Here is a 20227-nt window from a genome sequence, read left to right on the forward strand (position 1 = left end):
CCCGGGATCTGGGGCGTGGGGGGGCAGAAGGGAACAGTCCCCATTAAAAGCCTCGGAGGCACTGGCACTTGTGGGAGGCATGGCCCTTCTCTTGCTGACCCACAGGATGGAGGAGCCTGGATGCTGGAGTCCAAGTGATCTGGCCCCACCTCTGACTAAGTGTGTGGCCTCGAAGCCTCAGTTTCTGTATCTGTAAAATGGGGATGAGACTGATGCTTTAGTGATAAGGACTGAAGGACACCACACACAAGGTGATTAACAGGGCACCAGGCATGCGCTCAACCCGGAAACCCCATGTCTGTCCGATGAACACACGGAGGCCCCGAGAAGGGGGTCGCCCAAAAATCTGAAAAGTCAGGGGTGCCAGGAGCAGACACGCACCGGGCCCCCCCCCAGCACCAGACACCCGGTCCGTGGCACCACGTGGGAGACAGGCTGCACCAGGAAAATATTTTGACTTTTATTTGCTACACCGACAGCGGCCCCGAGGGGGGCTGGCGGCTGTCGTCTCTACACGGGCATCTGAAGTGGGGGACAACAACAGCATTTCCCCAGCGGATGGCAGGGCAGGCTGGGCCGGGCAGACTCGGGGCGGGAGGATGACGTCTGCCAACCTCCGGGCCGCGGGAGCGACGGCGGTGGCGTCTCTGGAGATGCATCCCGGGTGGTGGCTCAGAGGCAGGGAAGTCCAGTGTCCGGGGACGGAGAGGAAGTCCAGTGTCCGGGGGGCCGAGAGGCCTGCACTACCTCACCGGCCCGGCGGGCGGCGGCCAGGGCTGCTCGGCCAGCTCCCGTTCCAGCTGCTTGAAACGCTTCTTCGAGACCCTTTTGGGCCGGAGCCGCCGCAGGCAGGCCGGGAGGCACTGGTCCAGCACGCTCTGCGGACGACATCGAGGGTGCAGAGGGCGGCTGTGGCCCATCCCCGAAACCCCCCTCCTTCCCCAGCCCAGGGTGAGCCCCACCTCCAGCATGAAGGCCCCCACGAAGTTGAAGGCCACCAGGCCCAGCAGCAGCAGCTTGAAGCAGGTGTCGGCGATGTTCCTCAGCGCCAGCGGACCTTGCAGGAGGCCAGGGACCAGGAGGAGGCCCACGAGGATGGAGGCCAAGAGCGCCAGGGCCCCCAGGAAGGGCACTGGGGGTGAGGGTGCGCATCAGGCGGGGGGGCCCTTGCCCCCTCCCACGCATGTCCGGAGGGGAGAGTCCGCCACCCCAGGCCACCGCAGCCCGTCCCTCCCCCACCCACACCGGCCCAGCCTCGCGGTGGCACCGTTGGTGTAGAGCGGCCGGCGGAAGGGCGCCCCCTTGGACACGGCTGCAGCCAGGATGAGGTACTGGAAGCTGGACAGAGAGAAGACCACTGTGTTCTCGTAGTTGGGCAGGTTGTCTGGCGCGGGCACGGTCTGGTTCAGAGGCACAAACCTGGGGGGGGCGGTCAGTGCAAAGATAGGGGGTCAGGGAGCACATGCGCAGGGGATGGGGCGGGGGGGGTGGGGTGGGGGATCTGGGAGCCAGGCTCCCTACTCACCAGGGTTGGGCCACGGTCAGGAAGTAGCCCCCCAGCTGCACGCCGGCCACCAGGGCCACCTGCAGCAGCAGGCTACTCAGCACAGGGATGCTGAGCAGGGCCCCGGGTGGCCGCGCCCGCCCCAGCGCCAGCGCCGGCCCCGTGCGGCTCATGAGCACGGCCACCGTGGTGGTGATGACCAGGTCGATGGCCAGGAACTGCACATCCCCCAGGTTGGTGTTGATCTGCCGGCAGGGGAGGGAGGGCACGGGAAGATGGCAGGGAGGCACCGGCCCTGCCCTCGAGAGTCTGATGGGGAAGGCCGGATTCCTGCCCAGCAGCCCAACTGGGGACGGGGTGGGCAGCGCCCTCCTACTTCTGGGGAAATCGAGTCTGATGGGGGAGACGCGTGCTGGCTTCAGGGAGCCCCCTTCCAGCGCGAGGGAGAAACCATTCTTGCTGACCCTTTGGACACCTAAACCTAATGGGGTCAGTTCCTCCTGTCCACAGGAAGCTCCCAGTGGGAGGGTGCTCAGGCTCTGCCTTGCGGGGCCTCTGGTCACCAGAGGACACCGTTCTTAGTGGAGGCAGGGACAGATGCCAGCCAGCTCGAGATCTGCATTGCCCCTCAATCCCCCTCACGTCGCCTGCTTTCCATGGGGCCAAGCCACGTGCCCTCAGAGCAAAGCTGGGAGATACTCTCTGAGTAGACGCGATGGGCATGACCAAGTCTGGACCAGAGCGAGTGGGGAAACGGATGGGACAGTGGGACAGGAGCAGCGGCCCCGGCTCTGTGCGACTCCTGCCTCCGTCCCTGCTTGGGCTCTGTCTCGGTCTCCCCCGCAGACAAGAGCTCCTGAGGACAGGGACGACACGTTAGCATAGGACAGCTGTCCCTGTTTCTGAGGACCTACTCTGTGCCACCACCCAAGGCTCAGGAATTGTCCAAGCCACGCGGCTAGAGTGTGGCAGATCGGGATCTGAGGCCACACCATCCATTCCAGAAGCTGCTGGGCTCCAGGCACGGGGCTGAGTGTCCCGGCTCCGGGCCTGGTCCAGGCAGCGGGCTCCGCCCCACTCACCGTGTAGAGGATCAGGACGGAGATGAACTGGGTCAGGCTGTACAGGGCCATGTACTTGAAGACGCTGAACGAGGTGTCGAGGGAACACCGGCCTTCCCTGGGCGCAGGGTTGGGGGCGTCAGCGGGCCCAGGCTGGCCGACGGGCCCCGAGGGCACCCCCCCCCCCCCGCCGGCCCCTGCCCACCTCACCTGATGACCGTGGGCACACACTCGATGCTGGCCATGCTTGAGGTGAAGGGCGAGACGACCGAGGCCTCAGCCTGGGACAGCGAGATGCCCACGTCCGCCGCCTTCAGGGCCCCGCAGTCATTGGCGCCGTCCCCGCACATGCCCACGCGGTACCTGCGCGGACGCGCGGCCTGTCTGGAGCGCGCCTGCGGCCCGGGATGGCGCAGGGGCTCCGGGAGAGCCTGCTGGCGTCCTCCCGACGGTGGAGAGGACTCCTGAAGCCTGCGGTGGGACGCGGGCACCCCCACCCCCACTGCTAGCCCCCCCCCCCCGCCAGACCCGCTAGCCCCCCCTCCCGCCCACTGGTACGCACTGGAGTTTCTGGAGCTCGCACACCAGCTCCGTCTTCTGCTCGGGAGCCATGCGGGCGAAGACCGTGCCCTGGACCAGGACCTGAGAGCACGGGAGGAGGGAGAGGCTGAGGCAGCTGCCACGTGGGGGTGGGAGCTGTGAGGAGGGGGCGGAGCACGGGGAGGCTTAGGACGACCAGGGGTGCTGGGGGGGGGGGTAAGGGGGGGCAGCCCTACCTTGGGCAGCAGCTTGGGGAAGTGCTTCATAAGGACACCAAAGGTGGACCCGCTGAGGGCCAGGTGGCTGGATCGGGGGTCCGGCTCCACGGTGTAGCTGGCGGCCTGATCAGGATCCTGGGGGCCCAGGAAGCTCAGCTCAGCTTCCCCTGCCCACACCGGAGCACTGGGGCCGGGGTCAGGTAGCACAGGGCGGGGTCGTCGGTGGGGTGTGTGGCTGGAACCCCGGCTCGGCCTCACCTTAGCCCCGTTCACAGCTGCGGAGGATTCCAACGGCAGGAGCTCGAGGGAGGCAGGCTGGCCTCGCTCCGGGGGGGTGGCATGGATGATAAACAGATGCTCCCGGGGGCCCACCATGCCGCAGCCCTGGGCCACCGTGACTGCTGTCTGCAGGTTGTCCCCTAGGAGCATGGGGGCAAGGTCAGGGCCCAGCTGCTGTCCGGGAGGGCTGTCCTCACCCTGACACTTAACGGATGGGAACACTGAGGCCAGACACGCTGTCTGCCATGACTCTGGCAGGTTCATCAACGGCTCTGAACCCGCCTTCATCACCTCTAAAACCAGGCATCGAAGGACTTAGGAGAAAGTGGAGATCAGGGCTAATGTCCCACATACCCTACTTAGTGCTGCAAGACCTTCTGGAAGGTGTGTGCAAGCACTCCAGAGTGGGGAGGACAAGGAGAAAGACACAGACCCACCAGGCCCCCCAGCGTCACCCTAGCTAGAATCTTTTTCTTGCTCCATAAAACTGTCACCACTTTCCAGGGTGACATAATTCCCCCCATTTCCTACAGGGGGCACTGGAACCCAGAGAAGCCACGTCATCGCAGGCAAGAGGCTGGACCCCAGGCTGCTTAGCCTGGGGGTGGGGGGGTGGGAGGGTGCATAGGGAGGATGAAGGCAGGGGTTGGGGGTGCCTAGAGGTCATTCTACTCCCCGGGGCCTCACTGTCCTTATCTATCAAGCGGAAGGACAAGGGCCACTTGGGAGGGATCCCGTGAAGACCCATGAGACATCTAGAAGGGACCTGGCCTGAGGCAGGGATCCGAAAAGAAGGGGTGCCTCTGTCCACGATGGTGGAAGGGAAGGCCGCCCTCCCAAGCCAGCCTGTGGCCCACAGGCACCTGTCACCATGACGGTACGGATGCGGGTCCTCCGCAGAGCCTGGATGACTGCTGTGGTCTGCGGCTTCAGCAGGTTTCTCATGACCAGCAGCCCCAAGAGGCTCAGCTCCTGCTCCAAGGTGTCCCTGGAGGGTGGGCGGACCCAGGTCAGAGGTCACAGGGTGGCTCAGGACCCTGTCCCTGCCTCTGGGCAAGGCTCTCTCCCCTAACACCCTGCCCCTGTCCCCTGCCACCCTGGGGGCTCCTAGCAGAGAGGACCCCCCTGCTCCGGCTACGCCAGGGCCAGAGGCCCAGTCCCCGGGGGGTGGGGGACAGCCCACCTCGTCAGCTGCTGAGCAGCCTCCAGGCTGGGTGCCACGGGCAGCGGCTTGCTGGCGAGGGCCACCACGCGGTAGCCAGCAGCCGTGTAGCTCTGCAGCCTCTGGGCGAAGTCCAGGGGCACTGTGGGGAGAGGCAGGTGTCACCAGGACAAGGGCCGGGGGCTTACCCCGTTCTGGGCCGGGGCGGCCTGCCCCCTTCACCTGTCTCGGGCTTGCAAAGGCCTGCCACCAGCTCAGGGGAGCCTTTGACGTAGGCCTCGGGCTGCGCGGCTCCCGGCCACGCCACCACCACGTTCATGCGCTGCAGGGCTGACGAGAAGGGGAAGCGGCTGAGGATGCTGACGGGTACTGGGGGCTCCTCCTGCAGAGATGGGGGGGCAGCTGAAGGGCCGGCGCAGGGAGCCCACCCCTCCCCCCACACACCCCACCATGACTCACCACACCCTGCAACTGGGGCTCCTGGAGTGGGGGTCTCATCACCGCCAAGACTTGAGTCCCAAAGGCCGAGTCGGCAGCCGGCCCCTCCTCCAGGACCTGGGAGGCAGGCAGGGAAGGTTGGCCTCCGCCAGGATGGCAGTGGCTGGGCCCACCGAGGGAGGCGGCGGGAGACTCAAGTTAGCCTCCTGGAAGCCCTCCTTTGTGGGAGAGCGGAAGTCACGGGCTGTGGAGTCGGAAGGACCCCAGTTCAGACCCTGACTTTGCAGCTCACAAGCTGCAGGGGGACCTTGGACAAGTTACTCCGACTCTCCCCCAGCCTCCGCTTCCTCCCTCTGGGGCAGGTTTGGAAGCTTCCCTCCAGGGCTCCAGGGGAGCGCCAGCCAAGGCCTGCACTGCAGAGCGCAGACACCAGGTGGGGGCTCCCACGTGGCCCGGGCCATTGTTGTTAATGATGGTGGCACAATGATGCCACCCAACGTCCTGGCACGAGGACCAGGCAGGGCCAGTGAGAGCCCAGCTGCCCAGAGCCAGGGGCTGACCTGCTCGGCCTCCTCACCCAGCCAGTCGATTCCACCATCTTGAGGTCCATGGGGTCGCCCACGGGGATGTCCTGGAGCCGGCTGAGGGCATGGCAGGTGGCCAGCGCTCGGAGCAGGGGCCCTATGGGCAGGCGGCGGGGCTCTGGCACCAGAGGCAGGAACGCCTGCCCTTTCAGGGGTACCACGCCCATCACATCCAAGCCGTCCTCCGTGAGGGTGCCCGTCTGCAGGGGGCAAGGGATGGGCCAGTGATGAGTCCCGGGAGGAGCTGTGTGTGCCTGCGTGGGGCGCCCCCACCCCAGGCCAAGTGGGGGCCGTGGGAAGCCAGGGAGCCTGTGCAGGAGCCAGAAGCGGTCTCTCTGCCAGGGTGGCCCTCCCCAACCCCCGCCTCCTGTATTGGCACCACTGCCTCCAGGAAGTCTTCTGCCCCTGCTCTGGGCTCCTACCCATGACCACTCTGTTACCCCCCCATCACTTGTCTGATGGGAAGCCAGGAAGGAGGCCTGGCCACACTGTTTCAAAACTCCCTGTGGCCCCCAGTGCCCTCAGAATCATTAAGGTCCGAACTCCTCAACGGGGCTCACCAGCCTCTGCCTGACCAGGGCCCCAGTTGCCTCGGCCTGGCCCCTTACCCCCTGCTCGCTGTGCCCCAGGTCTGTTCCTCCAAGGAGCCAGGCTGACCGCTCCCCAGCCCCTACTTCCCCTGCCTCATGTCTCCAGGAACAGCCCCCACCCCTGCCCCGAGGTCACAAGGAGCCTTCCTAGATGCCATGTCCTGAAGGGAGGGACCCCACGGTACCACCCTCTCACGTGACCCTGTTCACTTCCTTCTCCAAACCCATCACCACCTGCAGCTCCCTGTGCCCCCCAAGTCACTCATTCTGGTGGGGTGACATCACCCTGGGGGGTCTCTGCTGGGTCTCAGTGCTGAGAGAAGCCCCAGGGAGTGACTAAATGACCTCAGACGGTCTGGGCTTTGTCTGCCAGACCCTGAGCCGGACATGCGTGGGAGGGGGCAGGGGGCGGGGTCTCTGAGCATTTCCGCCCCAGGACAGGATCTGGCACCGAGCTGGCCCTCGGTCAAGGTTGCCAACTGAGGTATACAGGTGTAGGGACCTGGTCGTGGTAGAGTCCCTGGCCCCCGCCCTGAGGCCCCCACCTTGTCAAAACACACCAGCTGGAGCTTGCCCCCCAGGTTGATGCGCAGCGGGTGGATACAGAAGATGCCCTGACTCCGGAGCCGGCTCTGGGCGTAGAGTGTGCACACGGTCATGGCGGCCGGCAGGGCGGGGGGCACCACCACTGTCACCAGGTCCAGAGCCCGGATCACGATCTCATTCAGCGGCATCTGGCAGGAGGCACGGTGAGCACCAAGGGCCAGGCCGGCCCAGGTCCCCACCAGTGGTCCCCGCCCCTCCCCGGGGCCCCCGAGGCTCACCCGGTTGCGGTGGAGGATGAAGATGCTGTAGATGGTGCCGAGGAGAGCTGGGGAGAACAGCAGGGGACTCAGTCCGATTTGGGGGCTGGGCTTTGAGGGGTGGGGCCAGCCAAGGGAGTGCAGGGGGCCCCCAGCTCACCCAGGACTGAGAGGGCAGCCACGAACTTCATGCTGTGTTTGTAGAACTTGAAGTTGATGGGCCGGGGGTGCAAGATGGAGCTCACCAGACCTCCTTTTGCTGTGCAGAACCCTGGGAGGAGCCGGGGAGGGGTGGAGTGGGGAGGGTAAGCGTCAGGGCAGGCCCTCCTCCCAGCCCCTGCCCTACTCCACACCTGGGGGCTGTGAGACACTGCTCCTGGGATGAGAAATCATCCAGGCTGGGGTGACTCTTGATGGCCCACACACCTTGCCCAGCCCTCACAGGGTTTAGCGAAAACAGAATGAGTGGACACCATCTAAAAAGTGGGCGGTTTCACTTAAAATCCAGGTATGTGGCTTCTGCTGAAACACTCAGACTGGGGGACACTAGGTCCCATCCCCACGTGACAAGAACCTCTCAGAGTCGTACAGGGCTATTCCTGTCCTAAGGGCTGGGCTCCCACTTGCTGGTCACATCCCTGACCACGTCGTCCGGCCACCCCAAGCTGGGGGGTGGGACTCTCCTGCCCTGCCCAGGGTCGTGAGCCCGGCATCCCTCCCTGTCCCTCCCCGCTTCCCTGACCCCCACCTGTTCGAGTCACCACTGCCAGGACGTGGGGTCCGACGAATGCCCGTGCCTGCAGGACGAGGGTCCCACAGAAGAGCGTGTGCCGCCGGTGGGTCTCTGGGCAGTAGGGCACGGGTCCCTCCGGCAGGGCTGTCTTTAGTACTGGGACGCTCTCCCCTGGGAGGGATGTGGTAGGAAGCCGGTGAGGGGCCTCCACGCCACCCCTCCCCACCACCCAGACAAGGGTTAAGCACACTTAACTCTTGTAACCATACGTGCGGAAGTCACTGCCCCCATTTTATAGAAAGGGACACTGAGGCTCAGGGCAAAGGACATAAAGACACAGCCAGACAATGCGGAAAGAGGTGTGCCAGCCGGGTACCAGGGGGAGCCCGACAGTGTGGGTGCGCACGCCTGCACCCAGCCGGGGGAGGGGGCGTGGGGAAGGCGTTCTCACTCTGTTGAGTGAGATTATTTTATGACAAGCAGTATTATTTTTATAACTCAAAGCAACACACCAGGGGCAGGAGCAGGAGCAGGAGCGCTCAACTTCTCGGACGCCCTGAGCGCCCGAGGGGTGTAGGATCAGCAACTCCAGAGAGCAAAAGGGGAAGAAAAACCTCAGAGTACTGCTGCGAGGCCAGGGGCCTGATGGCAGGGGCAGGAGCTGGAGGCGGCCGCTGACCTGTCAGAGCGCTCTCATTCACCACACACTCGCCAGCCACCAGGGCCGCGTCGCAGGGCACCAGCCCGCCTTCCTGGGGCAGCACCAGGCAGTCTCCGGGCACCAGCTCGCTGCAGTCCACCCATTCCTTCTCTGCAGGCAAGCGGGGGCCTCAGCACGGCCCAGGGTACCCCCAGCCACCTCCTCGAGCTTCCCTTTCCCTGCTCTCACCTCCCCCGGGCCGGCACACACACACTCGCGCCGACAGCTGCACCATGTCCCTCAGAGTCTGGCTTTGCTGTGGGCAAAGGGGGGAACGTAGGGAGTGGCAGGCGGCGGCCCCATGGGGGGCCCACCTGCCCCATCCCCTGCCCCGCCCCCACCCACCTTTCTGGTCTTGTAGATCGCCAGGCAGATGGACGTGGTGGAGATGAGGAAGATGCACAGGGCGTACGAGTAGTAGCGGTCGGCCAGCCAGAGCCCGATGCTGAAGGCCTGGAACCCATAGTATGGGTTCAGTGCCTGGGGGAGGGGCGGGGAGGCAGCATCAGGGCCCGCGTCCCCGGGGTGGCTAAGCCCCTCCAGACATCCCTGGAGCCTCCGGCTTCTTGGATCTGAAGAGGACACGGGCATGTAGATGCCAGGCCCCCGCTAAGCCCGTCCTCTAAGGGTCATCCGGTGGAGATGACAATTCCAAGTTCTATTTTACAGATGAGAGCACCGAGGCAAAGAAGGCTCCTCCAGTCACTGGCCCCGAACCACACAGCTCCCCAGGGGCTGCCTGGGATTCCCATCAGGCCCGACTCCAGGAGCCAGTCTCCCTCTCATGGGCGTCTGCCTCTGGCTCAGAGCGCTGGGACGCCCAGTGTCTTCTAGGGTGTCTGCGTCACTGGCCCCTCTCTGTCCCCTACGCCACATCACCCCTCTGAAGCTTGGGATCTTAGCATGTGAACTGAGTGCCTCTACTTGTGTGGCCGCCAGAGGGTCAAGGTGGCTCGGGGGCAGCAAGGCCCGGGCTCTGTGGCCTGGCCTCTCGGCCTCCACTCCCAGCACCAGCCCGGACCCCAGCCTCCAATTCCTTGGGCTGAGTGGATGCGCCTGGGTTTGAAGAGACTCTCCCTTGTGGAGGAGGGAAGAGTCCCTATCAAGTGACCCTAAGACAGCAAGCCCCCGGCCAAGGTCACACAGCCAAGCCAGAGCTGGGTGAGGCCAGAGCTGGGGCGAGGCCCAGGGCCAGCCCTACCTCGTCCACCAGCAGCTGGGGATAGGACTTGACCGGGACACTGATCACGTTGGGGCCGTAGATGGTCTTCCTGTAAGAGAAGCGGCCAGGCGAAGAGATGGAGGGCGCAGCGGCAGCTGGACCCTCCAAGGGCGACAGAGCTCCTCATCTTACCGCCCGGGGAACCGAGGCCCGGAGAAGGCAGGGGACGGGAAGACCACGTGTGCAGGGCGGTGCCCACCTCACGGTTTGGTCCTGGAGGCTGAGGCCGGAGCAGGAGCGGTGGATGTCGTTGCAGGTGCGGCCGCGGTCCAGCAGGCTGGGGGCGGGAGGGGCGGGTAACTCATGTGGGCGACGCTGCCTCCCTGCCCCATGGGACTCGGGGCTCCAGGCCCCTTCTGGGCCACTGAGCTCCTGGGCCGGGGTGGGGGGGGGGCAAGTCCCTCACTGACTCTGGATTTAACCTTCTCCTGCCCGTCTGATCGGGCCCCAAACCACCTCGCCGCAGAAGAACACCGGGCGAGGATGAGAATAACGAAGAGTGACAAGAATCGCTGTTACTGAGCCACAGGGGGACTCTTTCCAACGATGATGCTTCCGGAGGTGACTTAACCTCTCTGTGCCTGCTGCCTAGCCTGCAGCGCGGGGATGGTGACAGCACCTGCCACATTGGGCTCCGGCGGAGGGTGAGAAGCCACACAAAGCACGTGGCTGGTGCCTCCCCACGTCCCCGTGGCACCCACCTCTGCAGACGCAGCTCCGTCTACCAAGCACCTGGGAGGCGGCAGAGCAGGGACGAGCCCCCAGACGGACGGTCCGAGTCCAGAGCCTGAGGTCTGAGTCAGCGTTTCCACCAGGCTGAGCCAAACTTTGGGCGAAGCTTATGTGTTTACGTGCTTCCCCCTCAAAAAAGCCTGAGGAGGCAGGGATTCTCTCTATGCCCTGGTTACAGACAAAGACCCCGGGGCCTGGGGAGGCTCAGTGACTGGCTCGCGTCGCAGGGGCACGGCTGAGCGGGGCGCTCATGCCAGGCCACAGCCCTGACCCTTACCTGACTTGGCAGAAGGCCTGTTGGCTCTCGATCCAGACGTAGCGCTGCCCTCTGAAGAGGTAGTACCGCAGCGTCCGGTGCTGGGCAGGAGAGAGAGGAGGCTGGGGGCAGCCGCAGGGGGGGGGGCGGGGGCAGAGCGGGGGAAGAGGGGAAGAGGCCAGAGTCACAGGAAAGAGGCAGGGAGGTTTGGGTGTGTTAAGGTGGTCGGGTGAGCATCCTGGACACTGGGGACATTGGGGACAATGGAACTGGAGGTGCCCTCCCATTGTACAGAGCATGAAACTAAGGCCCAGGGAGGGTTAAGGACTTGCCCAGAACCCAGCTGTCCACTCACTGCCTCTTTGCTCCTGCAGAACTGGGCAGTGTCCTTCCACGCACCCTCTGGTACCGTCCCCACCGCCGCCTGGCTCCGGCCGTCCTCCGGGCCCTGTGCAGGCAGCTCCAGGCTGGGAGGAGTGCAGGGACGCTTGGGGAGGTCTGGAAGCTGATGCAGCACCTCCCCACCCCGTGGAGCCTCAGCCCCTGCCCCGGGGTGGGAGGCACTGCTGCCTTTGTTCGGAGGCTTGTGGACAGGAGCGAGCGGGGAGCAGGGGCTTCTGGGAGGGGTGACGGGGCTATCTCACCTGCCCTCGCTGACAGCCTCAGTCTGCACCTGCACAGTGTACAGCTGCCACGAATTATCCTGGAACAGACGTTTGGACTTGCTACTAGGAGAGACTCCCCCCCCTCCCACGTCCGACCCCGCCACCTGGTGGCCCCTGCCAAGGATCAAGGACCTAGGTGATCCCCTTAGGAGCCACCCTCTTCCCCTTCTGCCCACTGCTCAGATGGGAAAGCGGAGATCCAGAAATGACAGCCTGCATGTGGTCCCACAGAAAGTCAGTGGGCGGATGGGGCTGCGACTCCACGCCTGATCCCCTGCCACCCCACCCTGTCCGACCCTGCCCCAGCGCCACTCTCTCCAGCACGAGGCCGCCTCACCTCTTTGTCTCTTATTTCGATGACGAGTGTTTCTGCGCGGGCCAGGTTGCAGGGCCGGAGCCGCAGCCGCACCCCCCACACCGGCTTCCAGCGGAAGAGCAGCAAAGGGATCCCCGCCATCATCCAGACCACGATGTGATAGCCTATGACCCTCCAGGGACTGCCACAGTAGCCGCTGAGCCTCTGCGGGGCGACAGACAGGCCCTGTGGGGGCGGGGCGCGGCGAGGGCTGGGAGGAAGAGTGGGGCGGGGCCAGGTGGGGGGGCGGGGCCCAGGGGGTGCAGGGGCTCCGGGCCCACCTACCACGGATGAAACTGAGGAGCTGAGGGGATCTACAGATGTCTCCATCGTCAGGGTCCCATAGCCGGTGGGCGTGCTGCCCACGAGAGGGCTGCTGTCTGTGGGCACAACGGAGAGAGGTCATGGTGGGGGGCGCTCCTCCCTCTCTCCTGTCTTCAAACAAGCATCAGCATTTTGTGGCCCCTATCAAAGTTGCGGTGGCTTCTGCGCAGCAGCGGTGGTCAGGAAGGAGCCGGCGGGACTGTTTTGGACGTTGCTGTCCTGCTTGCTATAACTGACCTGCAACATTTGGGGAAAAGACAGTCCCCACTGCCTGCCGTTTCTCAGATTCGGAGAGAGCGCTTTCTTAAAACTGACACGCAGGGCGCTTGGGTGGCTCGGCCGATGGAGCATCCAATTCTCCATTTCGGCTCAGGTCATGATCTCAGGGCCGTGGCATCAAGCCCTGTGTCAGGCTCCGTGCTGGGTGCAGAACCTGCTTGGGGCTCTCTCTCCCTCTGCCCTCCCCACCCACCGCACTGTCTCTTTCTCTCTCAAACAAAAAAAACCTGGCATGTTCCCAGAAACCAGCAGAAAGGTTCCATTGATGGGGTCTTGCCTACAGTTATCAGAGCAGAGCTTTTGAGAAGTAGCCTGCTGAGACCAAGGACCAGCACTGAGAGGCAGATGGGAGCCGTCTGGACACGCAAACTGGAAAAATGCGGCGGCAGGTGGCACAGGTCTTTGCAGTGTTTTGGGTCCTTGCCCTGAAAAGCTTCAGGTGTCGGTGACAGGACCAAAGGCAGTCAAATCTTTGATGCAGAAGAGCCCAGGAAAGGGACTATAAGACTATTCAAGACAGTGGTATTTGTAGCTGGGTGAGACAAAGGTTCTGGTAGGAACCAAAGTGGCGCTTTCTGGTTGAGTGAGGATCCTGGGGCCACGGCCGCGAAGGGACACAACCACCTTGGGACCTGGCTGCCCCCATGTTTCCCGGCGGTGCCTGATTCTGAAGACTGAAGAATGAAGACCCCAGCTTGCTGCTGGAGCTGGCCGTTAGAACGAGGTCATGGCCAGGAAAGCGGTCTTCACCTGTGATTATGGGCTTACACTTGGGAGAGGAACACTATGGGAATGAGGCAAGCGGGAAGACCACAGGTTATTTTATTTTTATTATTTTTTAAAGATTTTATTTATTTATTTGACAGAGAGAGAAATCACAAGTAGGCAGAGAGGCAGGCAGGGCGGGTGGGGAGCAGGCTCCCCATTGAGCCGAGCGCCCGATGCGGGGCTTGATCCCAGGACTCTGAAATCATGACCTGAGCCGAAGGCAGAGGCTTAACCCACTGAGCCACCCAGGTGTGCCGCCACGGGATATTTTAGATGGAAAACCACGACCTCTGTATTTCTGCTAATGCTGGCAGGACCAAGGAAGACTTGAAGTAAAAAAGAAGAAAAGCATCGCTAGGGGGCGCCTGGGTGGCTCAGGAGGTTAAGCATCTGCCTTTGGTTCAGGTCAGGATCCAGGGATGCAGAGATCCCTGCTCAGCGGGGAATCTGCTTCTGTGCCCCTCCCCCTGCTTGTGCTTTGGAGCTCTTGCTTGCTCTCTCTGTCAAATAAATAAATGAAATCTAAATAAAAACAAAAACCAAAACCAAAACCACTGCAACTTTATAAGCTGGTCTGATAGACCCAATGGCTCAAAGCTTCATGGGTCTGTTATCTGACTGTTCCGGGGTTCTCGCTCACAGTGTCTTGTTCCCTTGTGTGTCTGGTTATCCCTGGCTGGGTGTGGGTGTGGGTGGACAGGGCCTGGTGAGCGCCCTGAGCTTCCACAGCCCTCACACACCCAGCTATCTGCTTCCTGGGAGCTCTGAGGCCCACTTTTGCATCCGGTCCCCACTCAGAGGGCACAGATCAGGGCTGCTTATCCTTGTTCAACTCTGGTGCCCAGCAGAGTCCTGGAAGCAAGGAGATGCTGAGAAGATGAGTCTGGACTGAGGAGATGTCAGGCCTGCCTTTGACAGCAGCCAGGAAAGGGGCCCCCACTCTCAAGGTGGGATGGGGGACGGAGGAGCTCAGCCAGTGTGGAGGGGCGGGGGGGAGAGAGGAGGGGTGAGCAGAGGACAGAAGCCGCTATGTCCCAGCTGAGCATGTACTAGGGTTCCTTACTTAACCTTCTGCGGGCAAGGCCTATCACCCCCATTGTACAGATCAGAAAACCGAGGCTCTATTGCAGAAATTTTGTTTCCTCCTGTCTCCCCTACGGCAGAGCTGTGGTCCTGGCAGGGCAGGTGGACAGTGAGTGTGCTGGGGCTACAGAAGACCTGGGCTCACTATTCCCTGAGACACCCGCAGGTGCCTGGGCTCATCCCCAGAACTTTGGGAGCGATGGCAGCAGTGCTGGGCACCTACAGGCTTCATAGGAGCCTCTGGCTTCACTTAGGGATGGGCGCGCCCAGCAGGTGGGGGCAGGCGCCAGGTTTCTGAGCTCCTGCCCTTTCCCCTCCCCAGCCAGGGCCCTGCAGAGCCCTGACCTAAAAGTTTCCACCAACAAGTCCGGAGTGTCCCAGGCCACTGCCACTGTCACAACATCCCGAGCCCCTCAGCTGCTCTGTTCCCAAACACTTGGGCTTCCCCGCAGCGTTCAGGACACTTCCAAAAGCCCACTGTGAGCAGGCTCTGCTCCTGGCCCTTTTAAATGTGGTTAACACACCAACCCTGCCGCATGAACTCCATTATTATCTCCTTTTTATAGAAGAAAATGAGGCTCAGAGAGGTTGAGCAACTTGGCCAAGCTCACACAGCAAGGACACGGCCGTGTCAGGATGCAAGTCCAGGCAGGTGGACTCCAGCGTTGGTTTTATCCCTCTGTTGCACCACCGGGGAATGCTTGAGCACTGGGGCCTCCTGTCCCCATCAGACCAAGCAGAGTCTGTGCTCTCCCCACACAGTCCCCACATCTCCACATAACGATGGTGACCATAATTACAACGGTAATGACCTTAATCAGAGCTGCCAACAGCCATTAAGCACTTCCCAGTGACAGGGCCCACTCTTAGCCTCCAGACGAATTAGCTCATTTAACCCTCCGGCAACACGAGGAGGGGGACTCCTTTCTCTCATTTTACAAAGGAAGGAACCGAGGCTCAGAGAGACAAAGACCCCCCCACCCCACCCAGTAAATGGGGGGGCCAGGACCTGGGAGCCGGATCCTGCTCTTTACGGGGGGGGGGGGCGAGTGGGCTACCAGGGCTCATGGCCTCACCTCCCCAGACCTCTCTGAACTCATGATTCAACAGCCCAAGCCACGCCTCGGGCCAGGCCCTCCCAGTCCTCTCGGGTGACTCAGAGAACAAACAGAGCCACCAGCTCCAGGAAGAGGCCAGTCCCTGGGGAGAACACACACACACACACACACACACACACGCACGCACACGCACACACACCCCTGTAGCTTGCAACCAGGGGGTTCTCTGGCTGGTAGCGGGAGTGGCAGGCCAGATCCGCCTTCTTCCCTGGGGCTCTGACGGACCCAAAGCCGGGTCCCCTCTCAACTCTCGGGTCCTGGCCCGGTCCAGCTTGTGAGTGCGGCTTGTCAGGGAAGCATTTTCTTCCCTTCCTGACAGCGGCCTGCGCACAGCACACAGCAGAGGGCCCTCTGCCAGCTGCGGCAGCCTGGGAGGGGGTGACTCGCTCTGGCTCCCGGCCTGGGGGAGGGAGCAGCAGGCCTTCAGGGCAAGTGACACAGCCTGGCAAGCTGGATTCTCAGGTCCTTGCCACCAACAAGCCACAGACGTCTCTTGCGGTGGCCCAGTTGCTAGTGGAGTCCCAGCTGTCCTTTCTTCCAGAGTCCTCCACCGGCCCCAGAGACCCGCTCCACGAGCAGGGCATAATGGGTTGTGTTTTGGCCCTGAGGGCTGGTCTTGGGGGTCTCCATGGCTTTGGGGTTCTAAGGGGTTGACACAGGCCAGGTGCTGTTCCAGGGGCTTCGATACATCAACTCAGTTATTCCTCACCCACACTCTATGAAGAAGGTACTACCTGTATCCCTATTGTACAGATTAGGAAACTGAGGCCGGGAGAGGTGAAGCCAGGGGCCCAAGGGCCACAGAGCCAGTGAGTGGTAGGATCTGGATCGAGGCAGCCTGGCTCTCAGGTCCACGCTCCTAACCACGGCACCCCCATCCTCACGGCTTCCTCGCTGGGCCCCTGGTTCTCTTAGAGGCAAGCTGTGTTTTGGGAGGCAAGTGCCTTAACATTTCTGGGTTTCCATTTCCCCTCACTAGGAGCAGACCCCCGAGCAGCTGGCACACGAGGAGGTATGAGCGGCGGCTGCCCCCGGGGAGGCGGATGCTCCAGAGGCCTGGGCCTGTTTCACGGGCAGCTGCCAGCTTCCCTGCCAGAGGTGTGGCTCGGCTCTGACCCATTTCTCAGGCTCTCCTCCATGTCCCTATCAGCCTGTCCAAGTCCACCGCCATGCCCCTGCTCCCCTCGGTGGCTTCTCCCCGGCTTGCTGCTGGGCAGGGCACGGGGAAGAAGCCCGCATGGCATGCTGGGCCCCTGGAAGCAGGTCGCTTCGGTGGTGCCAATCTGCAACCACCCTGCAATTTATCCCATTTTACAGGTGAGAAGACTGAGTCTTGGAGAAGCAGTTGCTCCTCCAACTTGTCTAACAGCTGGGAAGGGTCTATGTGGCCTCGGCCACACCCACCAGCAGCCATTATGCCATCGGGCCGGACCAGGCGTCCCCATCCTGCCCACAGTACCTGGCACGTGGCTGGGTCTCAGGAACCATTTACTAAATGAGCCCCAATGTGTGCACACCTGCACACCTCGCTCACAGAAGCCAGATGCGGAGGGGCGAGCCTCTTCGGGAAGGGCCCTGCCAGAGGTCCCTTGTGCCACCCTCGTCTGCTTGCTTCCCCCTCGATCTCAACAGTGTTCCCTCCGGGACGCGTGTCCTGCAGCCTATCACACACCCCTCACTTCCTTAGGGAGCACGCTCTCCGAGTCCACCGTGGGGGGAAGGACAAAAGAGGGGCTTGAAGGAGGATGTCACGTCTGTGGAAAACGAATCTCTCGGCAAGGTCAAAGCTCAGCGCTCTCTCTCTCCTGCGGGATGACCCCTGTCAAAACACTAGGAAGTGCTGGTTTGTCTCCAGGCACATTTCAGTGGCCCCAGGGATGGCGCAGGAAGGTCAGGACTGGGTCTGATCTTTCAGGAACACCAGCTCAGGCTGGCTGCCGAGCCGGCTAGGCGGAAGGAGAATACTTTTCACACTGACTGCACTGCTCTTCTGAGTAACAGGGACTGATCACCCGTGACCCTCTGAGGAGGGGCTATAATCAGCTCTCTTGACAGCAGGGGAAACTGCCGGAACTTCCAAGTACCTGGCCCAGAGTCAGACAGCCGGAAAGCAGAGAAGCTGGAAGTGAGTGGGTCAGAATGAACACATTCCCTAGTTCATCCTCACAGCCACCCTATGAAAAGTATGGATTTGGATCCCATTTACCAGGAGGCACATCTTAATAGGTCCACGGTCGCACAGCTGCGGGTGGTCCAGACTAGACTTGAACCTCCCCTGACTCCAAAGCCCGGAGGCCATGCCACCAACTGCAGAGGGGAGGGGCTGCAGTCAAAGCCATCTGAGAACCTCTTGTTTCCTGCGGAAGCCCAGCTTCCTGCAGCTGACCTGGCAGTGGCCCAGGGTGGTAGGGGAGCCTCCTCCCTTGCCTGTGCTCCCCCTGCAGCCAGAGGCTCCTCTCCTCTGCCAGGCAAGGGGGGTGAGGAACAACCTGTGAGTAGTAACCTGAGCCTTAGGTCTGGAGTTCAGAGGCCCTCTCTCCTCTGCTTTCCCCCCTCCCTCACCAGGGTGCACACTGAGCTTCGGGTTGGGTTGGGGGAGAGAGGTGGAAGATGGGGAGGGAAAGAGCAGAACTGAGGGGTCTGCCTCTGTAGACGATGCTCAACCTTTGGTGGGCGCTTTGCTGAGGTCTGGGGTCTGAGTGACTGCCATGGAGATGAGACCTTCCTGGAGAAGAGAGGTCTCCCGGCTCCATTCCCAGCCCGTGGGATTTAGACTCCGAAAAGGGTGGGCCTGGGACACAGGGTCTGGACTGGGCAACATGCAGAGTGTGGCCCTCAGACCTGGGTGTTGTGAGGCTTCCTCTGGGGGCTTGAGGCAGATCAGGAGTGGCACTTGCATCCGGGACACTCTGACTCAGGGATCCGGGAGCCCTGGCTTCTACAACCCCCATTCATTCATTCATTCATTCATCCAAGAGGAGTACTACCCAGAGGCTGCGGATGCAGCGGCCTCCATGGCTCTTCCCGGACCTGGACATCTGTCACTGCGGGAAGGAGTCCAGTGGGCGTGGGGCATCTCCCCGCGCCCCTTCCCCCGCGGACCTCCAATCACCCTCCTGCACAGCGCCCAGGGCTGCAGGAAGGCGGGGAGGGGCCGGTTCCAAGCCCCGCCATACCCGGGGCTCCGGTCCTCTCTGGGAACGCCCCGTGCCCACTCCCCCAGACGGGGGCGGGGACGGGGACGAGCGCGGGGATGCCCCCAAGGGTTGTTCCCCTGACCCGCGAGCCTGCGGTGGGGGTGTCGCGTGGCGCGACGACGGGAGGCCCAAGAACCGCGCCCGGTACCGGGCGGCCCGGGCGGCCCGAGCTGCGCACTCACCTGCGCTCATGCCGGCTCCTCGCGCTCATCGCCGGCCCCGGCGCTGCGGCCCGTGGCCCCGGCCCGGGCGTCGCGATGCCCAGCAGCGGGGGCGCGAGGCAGGAGCGGGAGGCTGGGGGCGTGGGGCGGAAGTCCGTGGGGCGCGAGGCGGCCCGGGGCACCTGCTGGAGCCGACGGCTGGGAAGGTGCCGCAGTCGGGGTGTGAGCGCCGCCAAGCCCCGCCCGGCCCACTGCGGCCCCACGTCCGCCCCGCGCGCGGGCTGCCGGGACTCGTAGTCCGAGCCGCCTGCGCCGCCCGCCGGCGACAGACACACCCTGGATGCGGCGCGCTCAGGGACTGCGACTCCCATCGCTCAGACACAAGAACCCACAGACACACACTATGAGACAGCAGCCCTCGGACACACACACGCATACAGAGTCACACACACAGGTGACACGTAGAGACAACGCACCGTACACAGAGGCGCTGTGACACTCGGAAGCACAGAGACAAGCGCCGCTCCGTGCCCTGTAGACCGGAGTCAGCCCCAGCGGCCCACCGCGGTAGCTAAGAGGTCTGCCTACGGCTTTCGGCTGGCCTCCACCTTTCCAGGCTGTGTGACCTTGCGCAAGTCACCTAACTCTCTGGGCCTCCTTTCTTAACCTAGGCGATGGCAGTGACATCCGCGATGCCTGCCTCATAGAGTTGTGAGCCTCACGTGAGGGTAAAGGTAAAACACTTGGGACAGCACCTGGCACGGCTTGATAAACGCCAAAGAAGGAAGACACCTGCGCAGACACTCACAGACTCCGACATGTGCCTGGACATGGGGAGCCTCTGCAGTGAGGTATGGGAGGCATCTGAAACGCCAGAGGGAGAGCCGGAGGGATAGCCTCGCTCCCAGAAGCCTCCCAGCGTGACTGCGGGTACCCCTGCACAGGTGGGACATATGGAGGACACCTTGTCCCTGTATGCAGTGTGGAGCACACTGCCCTGTCCTGACAGGTGCAGACACAGTGTCCCCTAACCTGGGGTTGGTGGCTTCTGGACTAAGGACTTCCAAAGGCCGACTGTGAATCCAAGACCCCAGGGTCTGGGGCAAATCAGGGAAGGATCATATTAGGGCCAGGATAGGACTGGCCCTATTCATTATCCATCCAGCGTGACCTGCGCCATGCCAGGCCCTGTTCTAGGAGCTGAGAACAGGACGGTGAATGGGACAGACACCGGGAGCAGCCAAAAGGAGGCAGAGGAAAACTCCAGAAATAATAAGCTGTCATGGAAAGGGCTGGAAGGAGCCAGAACTTTGATGCAGGGGTAATGGTGCAGGATAGACTCCAGAAGGGAAAGCAGGGAAGGCCTTGACAGTACTGATGAGGGAGCAGGAGGCTGGCTGAGGACAGAGCAAAAGCTGGCGCCTTGCACCGCCTCTTCACCGGCTCCCCTCCATA

General features: G+C 62.8%; 1 protein-coding gene and 1 non-coding gene across 4 annotated transcripts; one reads left to right on the top strand and one right to left on the bottom strand.

Annotated features, from left to right (window-relative positions):
- Window positions 1-436: 436 nt before the first annotated feature.
- On the bottom strand, window positions 437-19030 carry ATP13A2 (ATPase cation transporting 13A2). 3 transcript variants are annotated; one of them, XM_045063839.1, is made up of 29 exons: window positions 18794-19030; window positions 12128-12222; window positions 11825-12028; window positions 11467-11525; window positions 11178-11289; window positions 10844-10923; window positions 10034-10111; window positions 9814-9883; window positions 8958-9065; window positions 8802-8868; window positions 8592-8723; window positions 7928-8083; window positions 7340-7450; window positions 7201-7247; window positions 6922-7110; window positions 5780-5986; window positions 5224-5319; window positions 4987-5146; window positions 4786-4906; window positions 4466-4590; window positions 3582-3742; window positions 3342-3458; window positions 3128-3207; window positions 2776-2928; window positions 2587-2683; window positions 1526-1749; window positions 1268-1419; window positions 963-1132; window positions 437-878 (listed from the first exon to the last, which is right to left on the bottom strand). In XM_045063839.1, exons 1-29 carry the CDS (start codon window positions 18801-18803, stop codon window positions 744-746), a joined length of 3516 nt encoding a protein of 1171 aa, XP_044919774.1. In that variant the 5' UTR covers window positions 18804-19030; the 3' UTR covers window positions 437-743. The 3 variants fall into 3 exon arrangements, with proteins under 3 accessions (XP_044919774.1, XP_004741423.1, XP_044919773.1); XM_004741366.3 differs by having other exon boundaries at window positions 8958-9092; window positions 11825-12007; window positions 18794-19029; XM_045063838.1 differs by having other exon boundaries at window positions 8958-9092; window positions 18794-19029.
- Window positions 12300-12429, top strand: LOC123387441. The gene has a single exon (XR_006601893.1). It is a non-coding gene; the product is annotated as a small nucleolar RNA SNORA16B/SNORA16A family (small nucleolar RNA).
- Window positions 19031-20227: the final 1197 nt, after the last annotated feature.

The sequence above is a fragment of the Mustela putorius genome, unplaced genomic scaffold (assembly GCF_011764305.1).
Source record: "Mustela putorius furo isolate JIRA1106 unplaced genomic scaffold, ASM1176430v1.1 tig00003853_pilon_pilon_pilon, whole genome shotgun sequence".
Lineage (NCBI taxonomy): Eukaryota > Metazoa > Chordata > Mammalia > Carnivora > Mustelidae > Mustela > Mustela putorius.

Coding starts and splice junctions, on each gene's coding strand:
- ATP13A2 (XM_045063838.1), bottom strand. Junction 4,907..4,986: donor CCTTTGCAAGCCCGAGACAG/GTGAAGGGGGCA, acceptor CTCTCCCCACAG/TGCCCCTGGACTTCGCCCAG. Junction 2,929..3,127: donor TGCGAGCTCCAGAAACTCCA/GTGCGTACCAGT, acceptor GCGTCCGCGCAG/GTACCGCGTGGGCATGTGCG.